The sequence below is a fragment of the Anolis sagrei genome, chromosome 1, assembly GCF_037176765.1.
Source record: "Anolis sagrei isolate rAnoSag1 chromosome 1, rAnoSag1.mat, whole genome shotgun sequence".
NCBI classification, from domain to species: Eukaryota; Metazoa; Chordata; class Lepidosauria; order Squamata; family Dactyloidae; genus Anolis; species Anolis sagrei.
Genome location: NC_090021.1, coordinates 133,807,267 through 133,828,258, shown reverse-complemented (window position 1 = coordinate 133,828,258; position 20,992 = coordinate 133,807,267). Strand labels below are relative to the sequence as shown.

General features: G+C 39.0%; 1 protein-coding gene across 5 annotated transcripts in view; it reads left to right on the top strand.

Annotated features, from left to right (window-relative positions):
* The first annotated feature begins 8,910 nt into the window (after positions 1-8,910).
* The window catches only part of CYRIA (CYFIP related Rac1 interactor A), a 56,876-nt gene continuing 44,794 nt past the window's right edge, over positions 8,911-20,992 (top strand). Inside the window, exons 1-2 of one of the 5 annotated variants that reach the window (XM_067468678.1) lie at positions 8,911-8,950; positions 14,569-14,616. Coding sequence is in view for 1 of the 5 variants with exons in the window: in XM_060787363.2 (XP_060643346.2) it covers positions 19,349-19,449 (101 nt within the window). In the remaining 4 variants the exon portion in view is untranslated. Of the gene's footprint in view, positions 8,951-14,568; positions 14,617-19,322; positions 19,450-20,992 lie in introns of those variants that run through there. The other 4 variants (XM_067468676.1, XM_067468679.1, XM_060787363.2 and 1 more) reach the window with 4 other exon arrangements.

Below are 20,992 nucleotides of genomic sequence, written 5' to 3'. Positions count from 1 at the left end.
CTCTCCCATCCCCTTCTTCATAATCAGTTCCATTCCCTGTACCCCCATAAAGAATATTATCTCGCTTTTAGATATGTAACAAAAAGCAACCAATATTTGCTTTCTCATAAGGAAAGGTTTTAGTGATTGAGGATGTTCAAAGTAGAGAGGAAGGATGTGTGAAATTATGCATGGTATGAAGAAAGTTAGTAAGAAGAAGCTTTTATTATCCTGTTATTATGTATCAGATACATTCATTGGGTGGTGGTGGTGGGGGGGTGGGTGAATCCATCAGTAGCTGCTAGTTGGGTATCATATCATCTCCATTATCAGCGGCTATATACTCATGTAGATTATATGATCAGATTAGAGTTCTGTTACAATTTTTTCTATTACGATTGGAGGAGACCCTGTTCTCGGTCCTACCCCCGTCTCAAACATGGCTGGTTGGAACGAGAGAAAGGGCCTCCTCCATGATCGTCCCCCCCCCCCCACCACCACCTCTGGAGCTCCCTCCCTAAGGAAATAGAGATGGCCTCCTCCCTTCCTGCATTCAAAAAAACAACTGATAACATGTTTCTGCTCATTGGCTTATAAAGAGGAGGAGGATTAGATCATGATACTGCTACTACACCTTTGATTAATCTCTGTTACATGTATCTGGGCTCTGTTTATCCTGTTAGCCCAATTAACATCTTTGCTAATAATTAACTTACATACCCCTAATGAATTGTGTTGGCTCTGGGAAATCGATGCTTCTGTTTGATTCTTTGTTCTATGTTGATATAATTTATTTGTTGTACCTTATCAGAATTTTAGATATTAAGTTATCGTATATGTTGGGTTATTATTTTTTTGCTATTATGTGTGTATTAGTGGTTGTATTCAGGCACTGAATGTTTGCCTTTTTGTGATTGGAATCCGCCCTGAGTCCCTTCGGGGAGATAGGACGGAATATAAATAAAGTTATTATATTTTTCTTCGATGAACCAAACCTAAAAGCAAACAGAGACATATTTAGAAAGTCAGATTTCACAAGACAAAACAATCATATCCCCCTACAAAAAAAGAAAAAGAAAAGAAAAGACATTTTTCCTTACTATAAAACACAAACCTGAGTGACTAACAAACTTAGTCTAACACAGTTGTGTAACCACTACCACTCCACGCAACCCTATTAAACACACCATGCACATAGAACAATGAAAACTAATCTGTGAGTCTCATACTCTCTGGATATTATTTTTTTATGTTAAGAAACAATGAGATCGGGCTGTGCTGGCGTTTTTTTAAAATCAAAGCTTCTATGCAGAATTAAGTGACCCTTGGTTATGCTGTGAAATATAGAGGAATTTTTGCTATTGCCATTCACTCACACATGCATACACTGGCATGCACATATGGAGAGACTGCACAGGGGGAAAAAATCCTTGGATCACTGTAAGTAGAGCTTTCTAAGATCTTCCCCAGACTAAAATACTAATGATTGTTCAGGCTGGAAGAATGATAGCTCTGGAGTTAGGTGTTAGGTGTTCAGCTGTTTTCTGGTTCTGAAATAAACAATGTTTGACAGGTCAGTAGTGGGGAGCAGATGCTAAAATGTTATGGGACTTCTGTAGAAATCTGTGGAATTGCAAATGCCAGATTATGCAAGCATGGTGTTTTGGTTGTTGTTCTATAGAATCCAGTACATCTGCTTGGAGGTGGGTGGTGGGTGGAGAACAAGCTGTGCGTATTAAAGCTGTGATCCCATTTACACAACAATGAATTTAAAAGAAGGCAAATGCATATGATAGATTTTCCAGTATATTTTCTATGCTTTATTATTCAGGCACTAATAGCAATTCATAGACATGTTCTTGAGGAGACAGTGGTGGGATTACTTTCCTGTGTCAGAATGTGTGAATGTGTGGGAATTGAAGGTTTGCGTTACAATTTACAGTCTTGTTTAATTCATGTGTCTAAAGGGAATGGTTTTTTGAGCCGAACGGGCTTCCTTCTGCTTTTTGACCATAAAAGGAGAAAAGCATTTCCATGTGACTTGTATAGTGAGGAGGAAAAAAAATCACAAGATCAAAACACTGTCTTATTTCAGAAGGCACAGTGTTGGTGTTTAGCCTGGATTTGTCACACTTCATTTCCATACAATTAACAGTGGAAGCCCCTGAGATGTAAGAAATACGTTCCTTGTTTTGTTACTGGGAACACAGAGTTGTAAAATTAGCATTGGATGTCCTTAGTATAATCTTTTATTTGTAGCATTCTGGATGGCTCTGCTGAATCGACAGATTTATTGCAGCAAAATACAAGGCAAAATACAAGTCAGCCCAAAATTCATATCGTTCAACCAGATTTTCTCCTACTTCCTTTTCATTGGATTTACTTATTTGTTATAGAAAGAGTCATCTGTCATTTACAGGAATGAAGCATCCAATTATCTCATTCAAAAACTTCCCTCTAATGGGCAATGATTTCATCTGTCTCTTGTTAAAGAGCAATTCTGCGTAACCTTCTGAGAAGACAGTCCTGATGAGGAAGTACTATAGCGTGACATTCTCGAACTTTATTCTTCCATGTTTCCGAAAGTACATAAAAACACTGAAAGAAAGAAACAATCCCCTATACTTCACCTGCTGTCATGAGTATCTGAATCATTGGGACAATCTGGCCTGATTTGCGGACTTGAATGATGTAATTTCTAGTAAGGATTTGTTACTTATCCTGACCAAGAGCTTTATCACACCAGCCTGTAGTCTTGTGGTAATCATTTGTTTAAGCAATTGGAAACATGTTGCTATTGAAACTATCATTTTCACACCTCACTGAATTGTGTTGTGCAGGCATTTTGGTGATGTGAATCCCCACGCTCAGTCTTTTACATAGCTTCACTTCCTACTGGTGTTCACCTTATCTAGTGTATACATGAACTGCTTTTTTTCTTTTGCTGCAGCGGCACAATTGTGCAGGTCCTTGTGAGACCTTCTTCCATTTCACAATATTGGAACTGCAGCAGAAGTGCAATGCAACTATGGTACAGACTTAGTGTCTTATGTTAAGCCCCAACCAAAGATTTTATCCTGATATATTGTAATTGTTCTTTATCAGCCTCGTGTGATAAAGTCCCAAGAGTAGAACAGTTTGGCTGACAATTTCAAACATATGTGTAAAATCTGAAACTTTTATTTGCTAGTAGATGCTATATTATAGTACTATTACAGAGTAGAAACAGAAAAAAATGCGGGTGTTTTCAAAAGACCTTCCATTAAAATACTTAGAAATGTTCCTTCTGAAATTTTGACTGGAGTAGCTGAAGAGATTACATGGTCCATGCTGTGTAGAAATATCTGACATTAGTACAAATTTATTATCTTAGTGTGATGCTGGGCTGCATGTGAATGAAATGAATTTTGCACAGAATAATTCTTCAACAGCAGAATTTTCTGCTTGCAAAATAGCTTGTCTTGCATAGAAAATGCTGTAATTGGGGACTTTTTGTGCAATAAAACCAACACATGGTGGATTTCCACAGCATCAGCGCTTTATGCATAGAAATCCTATTCAGTACAGAAAAAGCTGTGTCTTCTGTGCAAAAGAATCACATTCTGGTTTTGCACAGACTTAGTCCCAAACTACAAATATTCCAATTGTCTTAACAATTTAAATATGTTTTTCTAATGTTTTTCATAGAAGCATAGCATTGTGAGAGACCACTAGGGCTGTAGTATCCAAGCCCCAGTCATTTGGGAAGACGCAACCACATCATTCCTTACAGTTAGTTATTATGCTTCTGTTTAAAAAGCTTCACTTCCCCACACTCCAAGGCAGCATATTCCACTCTTGAACAGCCCTTATCATCAGGAGGTTCTCCCTAATGTTTAGATATAATTTCTTTTCCTGTGGTTTGATAAAATTGCTGTGTGTTGTGGGCTTTTGAACAGCAGAAAACAAACTTGTTTTCCTTTCATTATGACATGCTTTAAAATATTTAAACCTGACTATAATGTCATTCTTTAAACCTCTCTTCTACAGGTTAAACATATGCAGCTCTTTAAGCTGCTCCTCTCAGGGCTTGGCTTGTAGAGCTTTTATCATTTTGGCCACTGTTTTCTGTCGAAATCTTTCTTGAATATTTGTGCCCAGAACTGGACACAGCTTTATTCCAGATGAGCAGAATAAAGCAGAAAAAAACAAAAAAAGTTGTATTATTACTTCTCTTGCCCTAGACACAATTCCCATTGATGTGGCCTAGAATCATGTTGGTTTTCATAGCTTCTGTACTGCATGATTGACCCAAGTTCAGCTTGTGCTCTACTAACACTCCTAGATCCCCTTGTGAAGTTAGTGTCACCCATCCTATATCTGTGCATTTCATTTTTATTCCCAGAGTTTAGTAAAGTAAATTTCTCCCTGTTGAAATTCATTTTATCAGTTTTGGCTCAGCTCTAACCTGTTAAGGCCATTTTATTTTGTGATCCTATCCTCTAAACAGTGTTTCTTAAACTCTGTTCCTCCAGATATTTTAAACTTCAGCTCCCACAATTCCTAACCGCTGGTGAGCTGGCTGGGATTTCTGGGAGCTGAAGTCCAAAACACCTAAAGGAGCAGAGTGTAAGAAATTTTTAGTGTATCTCTTTGATTTACTGAGTGTGAGAAACAATCTGGATATTGATATCCCTCCCACTTCGGGGTCATCTCCAAATTTTTTCACCATGCCCTCTACTCCGTCATCCATGTAATTGATAAAAAGGTTGAATAGCACTGGGCTGAGGACAGACTCCAATGGCACCCCACTGGTCACTTCTCTCTGGGAAAAAAATATCCGTTTGTGAACACCCTTTCAGTTCAGTTATTCAACTTGTATTTTTGGATATTTTCTAATAGTCTTTTTAACCCAGGTGTGAACAGAACAGAACAGTGAAAGGTTTAGTGATTTACTGAGTTTAGTGGAAAATGAATATTGAAAGTAGGTTTAGGAATGGCCAACTCACATTCATTCTGAAGAAGCATAGCCTAAATTTCTGCTCCTTCTCCCTGCACAAATACTTGTCTCTAAGAGTTTAGACTAAGTTATTTTTGCTTGTCCACACGGGCTTACAATGTAAGCTAATCTTAGTTAAATGTTTCTTGCCTGTATTTTGTAGACTTCTGCATGGATCTGTTTACTTTCGGTACCTTTAGTACCTTCGAGAGCACGTAACAGGAAGGGCCTCCCGGTACAAAAATCCGCCCGACATGAAAGCAAGCGGGAGCCAATCCTGTCTCCTCTGCTTTTCAGGAGCACACGGTGTACGGAGAACTGCCGCGTGCTCTTTGCTCTTAAGCCCTTTCTTTAAACCCAGGTCTCCTTTGCAGATCGAGGGGAAAGCATCACAGGAAGAGTGGTATCTTAAGTAACTCTGATGCTTTTAATCCAGGTCGTAATGAAGGGTATAAGCACAAACTATTGCATTGCTTAAAATGATGGGAAGGGGAGGGAAATCCCCCCCCCCATTGCTGCCAATGGGCTGAAAACAGATGGTTTTTCAGCTGTGGAATGAAAATGCCCTTTCAGAAATGTGCCCGTGTTCAAGAGGTGCCTGAAAATGGATATGGGGGGGGGGGGGGCTTCTGGTATCCGACAAGCAGAAATGGTTCGAGAGTCACCCGAAATGCAGAAGCCTGTTTTGTAATACCTCTCTATTATGTCATAAGAAGAGGGAGGCAGACCTTATAAAGGGAAAAGCCATATTTAGTGATGGACACATTATCTCCTTTTTGAGACAGAAAAAGAGGAGTTCGAAACAGTTAGAGCAGGTGAAATGGTTTTTGGTATAAGAAGTTCTAGAGGATTCTTGTTGCTTTATATATGATTTAGGAAACATTATTTGTGGTTTATTTTTTAACTGCCATTACACTGTCTTTTTCTCCCTAATGGCTTAATTTTTAATGCATGCTGAGAGACTGATCATATGGCCTTCATTATTTCTTCCACAGCAGGAAGCGTCCAAAGCAGCAGCTGTGTATTGCCTTAAGTTAAATTGACTGTAAAGTATGAGTGCTCAAAATTGGCATGGATAAAAAGCTTGTCTCCCAGAACACACAGCAGATTGCTGTGTTACAGGTACTGAACTGATTTCTTTTTGGAAAAAAAAACCCACATTTTTAAAAGGACGTCCATGATTAAATGGATTTGTTAGGTGTCACTAAAGCTGTAATATGTATCAATCTATTTATTTATTTTTATTTTTGCTAGCCTATATAGACCAGTAACACAAAACTGTGTTTCTCTGTATCCACGGGCGCAATGGAGTTATGTTCCCCCCTTCCCTCCAGACTTCCTACACTGCCAAGTTCTTTTGGAACTACAAGGAATTTCAAACGCAATGTCTAATATGACATAGAGGCTTACTGTTCAGATATTTCGCCCTCCCCAGCATGAATTCTCTTGTCATGGATAAAGTAGCTCTTTGGCCACTAGCCACAACAGCTCATATGGGGATGAAAAGGCCCACTTTTGTTAACTGCGGAAAGCTTTCATTTTCTTCTTTTTCATTTTTTTGTTGTTTTCTGGTTAATTGATACTAAGAACTGGAGTCACCGCTGTAGTAAGCATGAGGTCATGTGGGGAATCCATACAGAAATGAAAGCCAAGTCACAGAACAAGTGGTATGATGCTTCCTAACAGCACAGTGCCTAACTTTGGCCAGGCAATCCATAATCTCCCATACTTCAGAATTAGATCTGCATATAGTTGGAACTATTGTTTACCTTTGCAATAACCTTACATATATATCTTACCTTCACAAGTTGGAGTGGTTTGAGCACTCCAACTTGGAGACCAAGGTTTGAATCCCTGCTCAGCCATGGAAACGCACTGGATGACCTTAGGCAAACCACGCTCTCCATCTCAGAGGAGGGCGGAGAGGGAGAATAAATCTTATCAAGAATACTCTGGGATAAATTTTCCTTATAATCTCCAGGAGTCAGAGATGGCAAACACACACACAACAATAACTTACCTTTACTCTAGGTCAGGTCTTCTCAAACTTCTAAAGCTGTGGAGCCCTGTTTGAAGGAAAGGTTTCTCATGGAGCCCCAATAAACTTTTGTACACATGAGCAGTATTGCATTTAAAATTTGACAGATGGGCCAGGCCAGAGGTTGTGAGGCTGCACATGCAGCGGGGCTCCAGAAGCTGCGTAATGGCAATGGTGTTATGAGGCCACGTGAATAGCAAGGCTCTGGAGGTTGCCTGGTGGCAGTGGGGGTGTTACGTTGCATGTGCAGCGGGGATCGGGAGGCTGCATGGCAGCAATGGGGGATGTCAGGTCGCATGTGCAGCAAGGCTTCAGAAGCCTCACGGTGGCAGTGTTAGGCCATGTGTGCATTTGGATTCCAGAGGCCACATGATGGTAGTGGGACTCACCAGGCCATGTGCTTCATAGGCAAAGGGGGGTGGGGGGCAGGTGCAGGACCCCAGAGGAACTCTTGACTATGCTTCGTGGAGCCATAAGGGTTCAATGGAGCACAGTTTGAGAACTGCTGCTCAAGATCAATCAAAGTAGAATTGATGGATCTTTCCTTTTTTTATCTTCTCAAAAAGGTACCGAATGACTGAAACAAAATATGGTATGTACTGATGTATAAGACAACCTCGTGTACATGAAAAGGACAGATGTTGCAACCAAAAAGATGGCTTTTTATATGACCTATGGATAGGTCAAGAGAGCCCCCCCGGCTGCTGCTCCTGTTTTTCCATTCAGGCTTTCAAAATTGTTAGAAGTAGTATTGTGATGGGGAGGGGACTGGCACTTCTTTTAGATTCTCCTGGAATGGATTAAACGCTTTTCAATCCTTTGCTCAGAAAAGAGGATGGTTCCTTTCTTTATAAAAGAGTTAAGGTGCAGTACTCACACTGACCCGTAAATGTAGACCGAGGTGTTTGTGTTGATTTTTTGATTAAAATCTCTAGACTTATACATGAATATTTACAGTTAACTAGTGAATCTTGTGGCTGTGTGGGGTTTGGATCATTGGAGGTCCCCAGTTCCAATGCCCTAATACGTGTAGACTCTGTCCAGAACAGTCTCATCACTTCATCAGCTCAGCCGACAGGTACTGATAATACTGAGAAAAAACCTTGTTACTGGCAAGCATAGATCAAAATGGCTTTTGCACTTGAAGATTTCTGAAAATGCTTTAAAAATGTAATGATTTAATATTACATCCATTCTGTGCTATGTTTCATAATTTTTTGTCCCTTTTAGATTTCCTAATCCTTTTCGACCTCTTTTTACCTCCCTTCTGCTTTTTTAAACTACGTGTAAATAGCTGTGTTCATAGTTTGCATTTGAACATTGTCTTTCCCGAAATAGTGCTTGTCCTCTTTAATGTCACTGGTGGGAGTAAGCAGATAATGATGTCTATATGATCCCAAAACGATGTCTACGCAAGCATAAGGCTGAAATGCATATTTAATAGCTTCTGTAATGAAAAGGGGAAAAGTCTTCATTTGGAAACGATTGGAATTATTAGAGTGTTTAGCAAAAAAATAATAAAAAACTGATTTGTAGGAAGAATTGTAGCCAAATATGTACATACCTAAATGGAGTTCTCTGGTTTCAGAGATTTAAAAAATGCTTTCTTTCATCTTCACACCTTTCTATACTTAGAACATAAACAAGGGCTTGAAAGCATAGTTAGAAGCAGGTTTGCAAGCCTTGGTTCAGGTGGTGTGACATTAATATTTTAAGAGCTTGTGTGATCAGGTGGACAGTGCTGCCCTTGAATAAATGATTGGTAATCTCTACAAAACTATACAGAATGTTGTTATTTCTTTTTCCAGGTATCCTCATCTATAAAATAAGCTTGAATTACCATTGAAAGAAATACAATAAATATTTAGTGTTAAATTGACCTTCTGATTTTCAATTTTGCAGGTTTCGCTCTTCTCTTAAATCTGTTTGGAGGATTTGGAATATCTCTAATATAGGTAAGATGACCCCAGTTAAATTGTTGTTATTGTTGAGTCCTTTTCTCTACGGAAAGTTATTATCTTTGTCAATTCGTTTTAGTGGGTATGCAGATCGAGGCATCCTAAAGTTATCAGATCCCATCTGATCTTGGATATGGCCATGGTTAAAATGTACTATGATTTGAAAACATGATGCTTCGTGCTATCCACCCTCAGTAGGGGTGCATCTAAAATTTAGGATTAATGCAGCTTGTCACCACTTACACTGGAATGGCTTAATGCTATGGAATCTTGGGGTTTATAGTTTTACAATGTTGTTAGCTTTCTCTGTTAAAGCGTTCCGGTGCTTCACCAAATTTCAAATCCCAGGATTTCATAGCATTGAACCATTGCAGTTAGTGGTATGAAATTGCATTGATCAACAGTGTAGATCTGGAGCCCTCGGTGGCGTAATGGGTTAAACCCTTGTGCCAGCAGGACTGCTGATCTACAAGTTAGTGGTTCAAATCTGAGGAGAGCGGGTTAAGCTCCCTCTGTCATCTCCAGCTCCAGCTCCCCATGCGGGGACATGGGAGAAGCCTCCCACAAGGATGGTAAAACATCAAACATCCGGGCATCCCCTGGGCAACGTCTTTGCAGACAGCCAATTCTCCCACACCAGAAGCGACTTGCAGTTTCTCAAGTCACTCCTGATACACACACACACACACACAAAACAAAACAGTGTAGATGCAACCTACAATAGTGGTAGGTTTTTCCTGCTCTGATTTGAGGTGGTTCCTTTGGTTCTGCTATTACTACTTTATTTTTTATTTATCGTGTCAGGAGCAACCAGACATTTGTATTACATTTTTAACAAAACAAACAAACAAACAGACAGACAGACAAAACACAAAGTTTGCAAGTTTGGTAGTTGATTAAATGTCCTCTGACCAGTATCTGGCCACTTGGAGTGCCTCTGGTGTTACTACTGACAGCTACAATCAGATTGGGGTAATAGTCATATAGGAATGTGTCCTTCCTCTTTTGGAACTATTTGAGTTCTGAGAAGTGGGAAGTGGGTGTGGGAAGAGAGGATTTTATAGTGAAGTCATCCTGTGAATAACCAGCATTAGTCGAGAGTTGGGAAGTGCTTCACTAAACACTCTTGGGAACACACTGCTGTGGAAAAGGCTGATAGCGCTAAGTGACATTGAATCAAGACATAATTAAAACACATACCATGTAAACAGTAATCGTTTTCTCAGTTGGAAGCCCTATGTCTTGTAGGAAGATCAGTCTGAATCTCATCTCTCAAAGCATTAGTAGTGTCAATAGATTCAAAGACAGAGCTACATTATTTTGAAATATTGATAGGCAAACACATCTTGTAGCACTTAGGTCAAAGAATGTGGTAGCATAAACTTTCGTAGATTAAGTACCTTCATGCATTTGAAATTGCTGAATATTGAAGTATTTCTACAGTCCTTTGTAGAACCATTTTGTGGTTTAAAGCTTATCCCAGAACATTGTGTTGTGTAGCAGGTTTTATGTCTTTTCTGGAGTTTCAGTCTTGAATTGAATAGGGGCAGATGAAAGAGGATCAAGGGACTTTCTTGGCTCTGGCTTCCTGTACAGCTTCTTAAAAGAAATCTCTTTGCCCTTCTGTCTCAGGTTTCAGGAGGATACTAACATTCTGCTCTGTCTTTATTTTCCAATCCTATTCTCACTAACCAGCAAATAAATTCCAGTGAACCCAGTGGGGCCAAGGATTACATTTGAGCACGCATTATAGGATTGTGCTGTTAATCTGTTTTAACTTCCTGCTGTGGCAGTGTATTTTGAAAATGATCCAGGTATTTTATTCCCCTCTTCTCTCTTGATCTGTTCTTTTAATGATATGCACAATCCTACTCAAACATAACCACCATTGAGTACAGTCGTATTTATTCAGTAGAGTCTTAATTGAAGTGTGTGTGTGTGCATTTGTAGTTTTGCATTTTTAAGTAATGATTGCTTTTGGGAGTCTTTGTATAAGGAGGGTGTCCGAAGAGTGAAATAGAATGTTTCTCAAATTAATTGAATAAATTGTAGAAAATCATCTCTCCTTCTCTGCCCTTGCTGCCTTCATACACATTGTGTGGCATGTGTTGCTCCACCCTGGTTTCCTTATGCCTTCATCTAAGATCCCAAGGGAAGGATGAGTCGCATCTGAACTGAAATGACACCTAGAGACCTTGGGCATGAATTGGTTGGCACAATCTTAGGGAGAGTTGTGGGAGCGGCTGCTTAAAATTGTCAAGTCTATTTATATCCAGCAAACATTTTTTTTCCCCCAAAACATGTGGTCACACAGTTAATGTGCATGGCTGATGTTTTTACATTTTCCTCCATACAAGGCAGGATTAAGATGCTTGGGGCTCTGGAGATGTCCCAAAAGCTACCAACAGTTTCTCAAGTCACTCTTGACACGACAAAAAACAAAAAAACCCAACAATTTGTGGACTTTTGTGAGCTTCCTCATTAAGTGGCCTGTTCAAAACAGAGTGGGGTGGATCAAAGGAATGTCAAAAGAAGATGACTAAAAGCCATCTTCTTTCAGGCCTATAGTTTGATACACACATTACCTGGCTTGTGTCCCAGCTGGGTTGACCAAGTAGTAAGGTGCATCTACACTGTAGAATTAATGTAGTTTGAGACCACTATAACCGCCATATCTCAATGCTATGGAATAATGGGAGTTGTGGTTTTGTAAGATGTTTATCCTTCTCTGCCAAAGTGTGGCTTCCATTATCCCATGGTGTTGATTCAAGACAGTACATATGAAAAAGATCTTGGAGTCCTCGTGGACAACAAGTTAAACATGAGCCAACAATGTAATGCAGTGGCAAAAAAAAAAAAAAAAAAAAGCAAATGGGATTTTGGCCTGCATAAATAGGACTATAGTGTCTAGATCCAGGGAAGTCATGCTACTCCTCTATTCTGCCTTGGTTAGACCACACTTGGAATATTGTGTCCAATTCTGGGCACCGTGATTGAAGGGAGATGTTGACAAGCTGGAATGTTTCCAGAGGAGGGCAACTAAAATGATCAAAGGTCTGGAGAACAAGCCCTATGAGGAGCAGCTTAAAGAGCTGGCCATGTTTAGCCTGAAGAAGAGAAGGCTGAGAGACATGATGGCCATGTATAAATATGTGAGAGGAAGTTATAGGGAGGAGGGAGCAAGCTTGTTTTCTGCTGCTCTGGAGTCTAGGACACGGAACAATGGTTTCAAATTACAAGAAAGAAGATTCCATCTGAACATTAGGAAGAACTTTGTGAGAGCTGACTGTGAGAGCTGTTCAGCAGTGGACCTCTCTACCCCGGAATGAGGTGGAGGCTCCTTTGGATGCTTTTAGACAGAGGCTGGATGGCCATCTGTCAGGGGTGCTTTGAATGCAATTTTCCTCCTTCTTGGCAGGGGGTTGGACTGGACGGCCCATGAGGTCTCTTCCAACTCTATGATTCTATGACAGTTAAAGTGGTGTCAGACAGCATTAATTCTACAGGGTAGATGCACCCATAGTCTCAATGACATTGGCTTCAATATATTGCCAGCCCTTTCCCTTGCTATGTTGCCCCAGTAGCATTTTTTTTCTTGATAGCATCATAGTATAAGAAGCATCTGCATGTAGCATTGGCAACAGCCCTAAATCATTTATTCTCTTTGCACAATTGATAATCCAACCTTGTTCCTATCCAGATTTCTGTGTTTCAGTCACTGAAACAGAAGGTAGTTTATATGGAAGAATCAAATTTCTTCTCTGAATCTGGGTCTGTTTTGATTTCCATATGCATATATCATGAGATGTCTTGGAAATGGGACCTAAGTCTAAACACAAAATTTATTTATGTTTCATGTACATCTTATATGCATAGCCTAAAGGTAATGTTATACTGTATTTTAAAAATACTTTTGTGCATGAAACAAAGTTTGTGTTCATTGAACTAACAGAGAGTAAAGATATTACAGTCTCAACTACCCATGTGGACAGTTTTGGATTTCAAAATTCCAGATAAGGGTTGCTTAATCTGCATTAAGTATTCAGAAGAGCTGTATATTCAGATTTGCATTGTAAATGAACCAACACAACTGCAAGCCGATCCCTTATATTTTGTGCCATGTGTAAGCTGCCTCGAGAAGGAGATGATGGCGGTATACAAGAATAAAGTTGTTGTTGTTGTTGTTGTTGTTAAAAGGTTACAACTGAGTGAAGTTAAATTATAAAAATGTTCCTTAAAAAGATTTCACTTTACCTTAACCAATTGTTAAAATGGAACATTTCTGCTTTTGTGCAGTTCACATTACTTTGGATGGCATCTTGAATTGTTGGCTGTGTATCTTCATATGATAAAACAGGGCTGGCCAACTCTAGTAGGTTTGGGAGTAAACTGTCTTCCTTTAAGACTCTGTCGAAGCCTCATAAACTGCAAAAATATGCCCAAAACAAAACTAGAAGTTGCCAGAAGTCTATTTCTCGTTATGAAAAAATGTATTTTTATTTTGGAATATTTAAAAGTTCAGTTTTGAAAATGGAATATTATTCCTTGATGCTTCGAAGAGAAGCAATTCTCTATCTTTGGGAGTAGAAAAGGGGGAGTTTGAGAAATCTGGACAGATCAAGGCTGCAAAAACAACTGGAGAAGTGGGGCAAGAGCTGCATACGGCCCCAGGATTTCACCCAGATGGGTAACACGGAAACTTACATAATGGTGAAGAATGGAGAAATGTGTAGTGTGGTTCCAGATGGAGGATCCTTATGCTAACAATTAGCTGGTACTGTGCAGTGATTCTAACTTCTTTGCCTTAATGGATTTTCTATGGTAAGGAAAAAGAAGAAGTCAAATAAAATGAAAATGAAAAAGCATTATGACTAGAGGACAGAGTTGTATGCAGATCACATTCACTTTTAGTGATGTGATAGGAACATTGCCTGACACTAGTCTCAAAGTGATGCTTGTCTTGTTGTAGAAGCCGGGAAGATATGATACAGATTTGGTTCAAAATCTTGAATCCTCTGAACATATTGTTTTCTTTTAACAGCACAGATTTGTGACCCCCACACCTCCCTTTTGTATCTGATAATAAATGCGTTCTTCTGGGCTGTTGGGTGGTTTCTGGACTGTATGACCATGTTCTGGCAACATTTTCTCCTGACATCTGTCATACTTTCTCCCATGTTGGACAATGTACAAGTATATATACTCCACTTGCTTTACCACCATCAGATCCATTGAAGATCCCAGCCATAGATGCACTTGAAACATCAAGACAAAATGTTGCTAGAACATGGCCATATGGCATGGAAACTACACAACACTCAAGTGATTCCAGCCGTGAAAGCCTTTGACAATACAATATGTTCGTCCATGCTCTTTTGTGTTTTTATGTGTCTTCAGGTCACTTGTTTGATGTACAGTGACCCTATGCAGTCTATAGAGTTTTCTTACAAATATAGTGAATGTTGCCACACAATTAGTAATAAGGATTTACAAAATCCCAAAGGAACGAGGAGGAAGTACAACAATTGAAGGTCAAAGAAGTGTAGCCTGAACCATTTCTTTGTACGCATGTATACTGTGAAACAGTGCCTGACTTTTCAATTACTTTGTTACAGGTTATTATTGTAGATTATTGGACCTGGTTCAGAAGAATACACACCAAGGTATGATTTTTTTTCAGTGTATTAATTGTTAAGCCACATAGCAAAAGAAATTTAATAATATATTATAAAGTTAGCTTTTTGTATTTGGTGTAAATATGCACTTGTCCTCAGTCCATAATCTGTGAGGTTATGCTCACGTGTAGCTCTCCATCAGGGGCTTCTCCATAGCTAAGTAGCCATAATTAATAAATGAATTTGCAACCATTTTTTCTGAAGCGAATGGAAAAATTTTCATTTTATAAAATTACTGATTCAGAGACTAATCAGAACTGTAGTACAACTCTTGAATCTGCAGGGAATATGTTCCCAGAACCATTGATAATAATGAACCCTACTGAAAGGAAAGGCTGCTGGCCCAAGAATATCATAAAGCCATGCTGAAGGACTCAGAAAATTAGAGAGGACATATTTTCTTGGACATGGATAATAAAACCACCAATCCCAGGGGGTTAGATTGTATTAATTCACTGCATTTGTGCTAGAAATATGTCTCACTAGAGGCTGGATGAAGCTAGTTGAGGGGAAATGAGGAGGAAGTAGCTTAGGCAACCAACAAGCTTCCCATCTAGACTGAGAGGGGAATTAAAACTGGGATTGTTCTCAATCTGGAAGGGAAATTTTGTTTATTTTCCTCAAGTGCGTTTATAGCTGAGATTCCCACTATATCCATCTGTGAATAGCTGCAGCAGTAACCTATCCCAAGGCTTGATGCTGCTCTGGAGAACAAATGTTTTAGGTGGCCAACAGAAGCTACTGAATTGCTCTTTGTGTGTCAACCAAAATAATAATTGCACACACATAACTCTCAGGTTGTGGGCTTGTATGCCACCAGTAAGGTTCTAGACAGTTTGTTTTCCATCAGAAAACATTGTTTGTCCATGCACAAAATATGTAATTTGTTTGGTGTTTTTAAATCAGTTAGATTTTCAGTTTTCCTAATACCAGTTGAAGAATAGTGTTGGGCACAGCGACTCTTCTCACAGCTAAACAAGGAGGATACTTGTTTCAAGGTGCTGACATTTTTTCTGTAATTAATGTTAGGGATGTTTGTGATTGTTGTCTGCTCATGCTTCAGTATATTTACCAGATAAAAGAGGCCTAGATGAACAAGATGTGTATAAAATTCATATTTAAGAAGGCAGTGCATATTTATGCATGTAAAAAGGCATTTCTGTTAAGTAATGGTAGAATATTGCACAACAGGGTGGTGTAGTTTGAGTGTTACAGTAGGACACTGAGTAAACAGTTTGAATCACAGCTTGGCCATGGAAACCCATTAGGTGACCTTGGACAAGTTATGCGTTCTCAGCTTCAGAAAAGGAGAAGGACAAGAACAAGAACAAATCTGTTTGTAATCTGTTGTTTTTAACTAACGTTTAATTGTGATTTTATTTCTACTGTTTGTTGGCATCTAATGGTTGCTGGTTGTAAGCCGCCCCTCCCCCAGAGTTGAGAATCACGGGATATAAATGTTTGAAATAAATAAATAAATAAATCCATTCTGAACAAATTCTCCCAAGAAAACCCTGTGATAGGTTCACCACATACTCCTCCTAAGTCTGAAATGATTTGAAGGCACAGAACACCATCAACATCATCACCAAAGAGTAGTATATGGGTTGATTTGTTTCATATTTAAAACAATTAAAAGTTATATTAAAAGTCAAACAGGAAATCAAGAAAAGAAATATAGAGTAGAAGCACAAAAATGCCAAGAAATAAGAATAAAGAAAGCGAGAAGAAAAAAAGTGGATGACCTTGGATGTGTCCCCACCTAACCAAAAAAGCTTCACCCTCTAGGTCTCCCAATGTTGACTCCTTTCTTGAACAACTTCACCACCTACCCCAATTATTCTTCAGAACTCAACATTGGCAAATTCTTCTCTTCCTAATACAAAAGTGAACAAAAGGTTTCCAGTCTTTCAGAATTTTTCCAATGTACCTTCTTTTTGTAAATAGGATAGTTTGACCATCTCAGCCAAGTCCATCGTTTTTATCATCCAATCCTCTGTTGTTGGTGCTGCTGAGTTCTTCCATTTCTGCATGTAGAGCAATCTGGCTACTGTGATTATCTATTGCAACAGTCTATCATAGTCATATATATCAGTCAGACCAAGTAGAAAAATCTCAATTTTTAACTGGATATTTTCCCCAACATTTTCTGGAACATCTTATGTTTTTGAATCCAGTATTTCTTGGCATGTTTTGATGTCCACCACATATAGTAGAAAGACCTAACTTGCCGTTTACATTTCCAGAAAGTCTTGACATTTGGAAAGTTTTTCAGAAGTCATATGCCATCAATACATAATTTTACAAAAAATCTTTTTTCAAATTATGACATAATGTAAATGTTAACCTCTCTGACCACATTTTCTCCCATTGGTCTAACATACTATGTTCAACATTTTGTGTCCACTTTGTCATCGATTCTTAACCTTGCTTGTCTATCATTTCCCATTTCAATCACATCTTGCACAATTTAGTGATTACTCAGTTCAAAACCAACTACAGGCAGTCCCTGAGTTACAAACATCCAACATACAAATGACTCATAGTTAAGAATGGGGGTGAGACAATAGGGAAAGAGAAATTATGTCTCAGAAAGGAAATTTACTCCTGAAAGAGTTATCATGGGGAAAATGTGCCTCCACTGAAGCTTTCTTACGAATCCTTGTTATAACAACAAGCCAAAATTTTCAAAATCCAATTATCACAGGGACAGAAAGTGAGGTGAAATCTTCTGAACAGGGGCACAGAAAGAAAAACAAACACAACAGGGGTGTTAACCTTTCCCTCTGTTATCCAAAGCTTATATTACACTTATAAAATGTACCTGTTCCGAGTTACAAACAAGAACAAATATTTTTATTGTAACTTGGGGATTGTCTGCAATTGCTTGTCTTGCCAAAATCTCTCCATTAATTGTAAATAAGAAATCCAAAACCCTTTGTAATCAGTTTTTTTAATTCTGTATTTTCCTTGTACATATTCTATGAGATCTTGGTAATTAGCCATTTCTTATTGCCTTGTATGTCTTTTCTGTAAAATGCTTCTTGCACATTGGCATCTTTGGGCATAAGTATAATCTATATCTCTTCCATATTCATAATAGAGCTCATTTAACATAATGATTTTTTTAAAAATCCACATTCACTTTCACAGTGTGTGAGTTGATTTGTGATTGAACACATATAGAACACATGGACCATGGTTAGAGTATTGTTGTATGTCTATAACCTGTGTAGACAGGATGGGGTACGTATGGCCTTGAAGATGTTACTGAATTCCCACTTTATTATCCTTCATCATTGGTTGTGTTGGATAGAGCTTATGGGCTTTCAATTCTAATATCTGGAAGTCCACATATTCTTCATTCCAATATGAATAGTAGTGAAAGCCAGTTGAGTAGGTAATAGATGGATGGACAGAATCATGAAGTCTCTGCCCTTCCAAGTTTTGGTGATGAGTTCCATATTTCTCTAAGCAGTTGTGACAACCTCATTATATCTGCCTCCATATAGTCTTCATAAAATGTTACGGTTTTGGGTTATTTATGGCAGGATGTCTAATCTTTAGTTCTCCAGATGTTTTAGACTTCTGCTCCTTGGAGCCCCAACCAACATATCCAATAATGAGGAATTCTGGAAGTCCAAAACTCCTGGAGGGCCAGAGAAGGACATAAGCAAGAAACTATGTTGCCTGAAGATTTTCCAGGATCATTGAACAGATAACAACAGTGAGACCTCCTGTATGCTTGTAGAGATGTTCATGAATAAGCACAGAGGGAGGAGGAAAGCTTTACTTTCTGTATTTTTTGCAAGTCTATACTCCAAACATGAATATGTTTGTAACTGCTAGGGAAAAAAAGCCTTGAAGATTTCTTCATGAACGCAAGTGCTCTCCAGTGTCACCTTCATAGTGTTGAACAGATGAGAATCATAGGGACTTCTCAACATTAATGGACTGTAGATCCATCTTTCTTCACCATTGACTCTGCTGCTGTTTGTCCAAGTGAGCTTAGACTCTTGGCCCTGGTGCAGAAGGTGGAAAACTCCTTTAGTTTTTGCTGTAACCTTTACTGGCCAGAATTATTTTCTGTCCTCAGTGAAAGCATTCTGGTAACTGCAGTGCTTTGTGCTGGTGATCTTGAACATCGGACCTTTGGCTAATACTGTGGGTGAGACATCTAAGGCATTGTATGTATGTGGTGTGTAAGAAAAGTGCTATTGCGTTAATGTCCTGAAGAGAAATCATGACTGGAGAGGAATGAGCTTCGAAGGGTTTATTCTTCTTCATTACTACCCACTGGGGATATCACCTTGAAAAGACTGTTTATTTACTATATCGGATGATGGAGTTGGAGCAGTGTTTTTCTCAAGTCATCTTAAAAGCTAATCCTAGCTTTACCTTAAGATTTCAGGTCGAAGTACCCTACTTACATGATGTAACAGTTCCTTTTTTCCGAGTTTTGGTGTTCAAGTGAGATACATTACTTTAAAAATAATGAGGAAAAATGAAACCCACTTGAGAAAGAAAAGATGCACTTTGGAAGTGTGAGCATGAAAAGTAACAACTGTCAATCAGAAGACTGTAAAAACATCAACTTACAGCTCAACAGTGACGGCCAAACGCTTTCCAAAATAGAAGCCTGTTAAGCTGATAACGGAAGACGTATAGGGTGAGGGGGCAGCTGGAACGGCTCGGCAAAGAATTCCAGTGGGAGAAAAGCATGACCACTGAGGATGCTTCTAGGAAGAAGGTGCCTGCCACTCACAACGCAAGAACATCGAGCATCTTTTCCTGCCATCTTTCCTTGAGGGATTTTCTCTGGTAAGAAAAATAACAGAAGGAAGAATGGGAAAGCAAGGGGAAGGAACCTGGAAGTTGAAAGAGTTGAGTTCTAGACTTACATCAACCTTCAGACAACACTGGGATTGTGCAGTTACAATTTCACCTAGAAGCATTACGGAAAGGTGATTTCAGGACTTTATTGTGCCTCAGACCTGCCTCAAATCTGGTATTCCATGCAGACCTTGAAGGGATTAATTTTGGAACTACAACTACAAGAATCTGACAGCTGTCGTTTAGTGGATTCTAGGAAGTGTAGTCCAAAAATTAACTTTTCAAAGTTGAGATTTTACAAAAGATCAGGTTGATACTGCTTTGTCATTCATATCAGAAGGTGATTTTTTGGCAGAAGTGTAGCGAGCAGAGGATTAGTTCTTTGCCATTATTATGGGAGAAGATACAACTAGAGTTTGATGTCAGACTTTATCCTACTCCTTCACTTTCTGATATGGCAGCACAAACTGAGCACATGTAAAGTGATTCATATTGAAGACCAAGTACATTCAAATGCTTATTCTGTGGCTAAAGTATTCTGTGTATATGGAAAAACATTTTGCTAGTCAAGCGCTGAAAATCTAGAGAACAAAAAAATCTGTTATGGTCCATTAAGTGAGGCAGATGAGCTAAATATTATTCTGTTTTTCCTGTACTGCAGGAATAAGTCTGGGTGCTAGGATATGTTTCCAGAAATGGATTTAGAGACACACCCAAACAAAGCTGCAAAACAGGATATGTCCCATAGCATGTGGAGTCCATCTGCAAATAGTGTAGATTTGATGTGGTCTGTAGGGAGTGGAAAACTCAATCATTTTTCACTGCTAGTTTTTATACAGCTAAATCGTTCTAATACTGTATAGTGTACTTCTCTTGCATGGCACAGCTATAAAAGATCAGTCAGTCTATCAGCTACTGGAACAAATTACTTTTCCTCTGTGGATCATATAAACCCAATAAGCAATTTCCAAATAACAGTGAAGAAGTAACAAACAGTAACCAAACTTGATAGAGTAGTTCTGTGTGTTCCACTTACATGGGAATCTTTCCTGGGTTTCCCAATTTGACGAGATGTGTTAAATATCAGTGATGTCTAAAAAACTGTAAAACAAAATTTAAAATTCTTCCAATTATTTAATAGTTACTTTCTTTTAAAATTATTTTAATACAACTTATTACATCTCCCTATATGAACCACAGGAGCCCCTGGTTAAACCGCTGAGCTGCTGAACTTGCTGACCGAAAGGTCGGCGGTTTGAATCCGGGGAACAGAGTGAGCTACCACTGTTAGCCCCAGCTTCTGCCAACCTAGCAGTTCAAACACATGCAGGTAGATCAATAGGTACCGCTTTGGTTGGAAGGTAATGGTGCTCCATTCAGTCATGCCAACCACATTACCTAGGAACTGTCTACAAAAACGCCAGCTCTTTGGCTTAGAAATTGAGATGAGCGCCACCCCCCAGAGTTGGACTTGATTAGACTTAATGTCAAGGGAAACCTTTACTTTACTATATGAGCCTTCCTGGGCCTT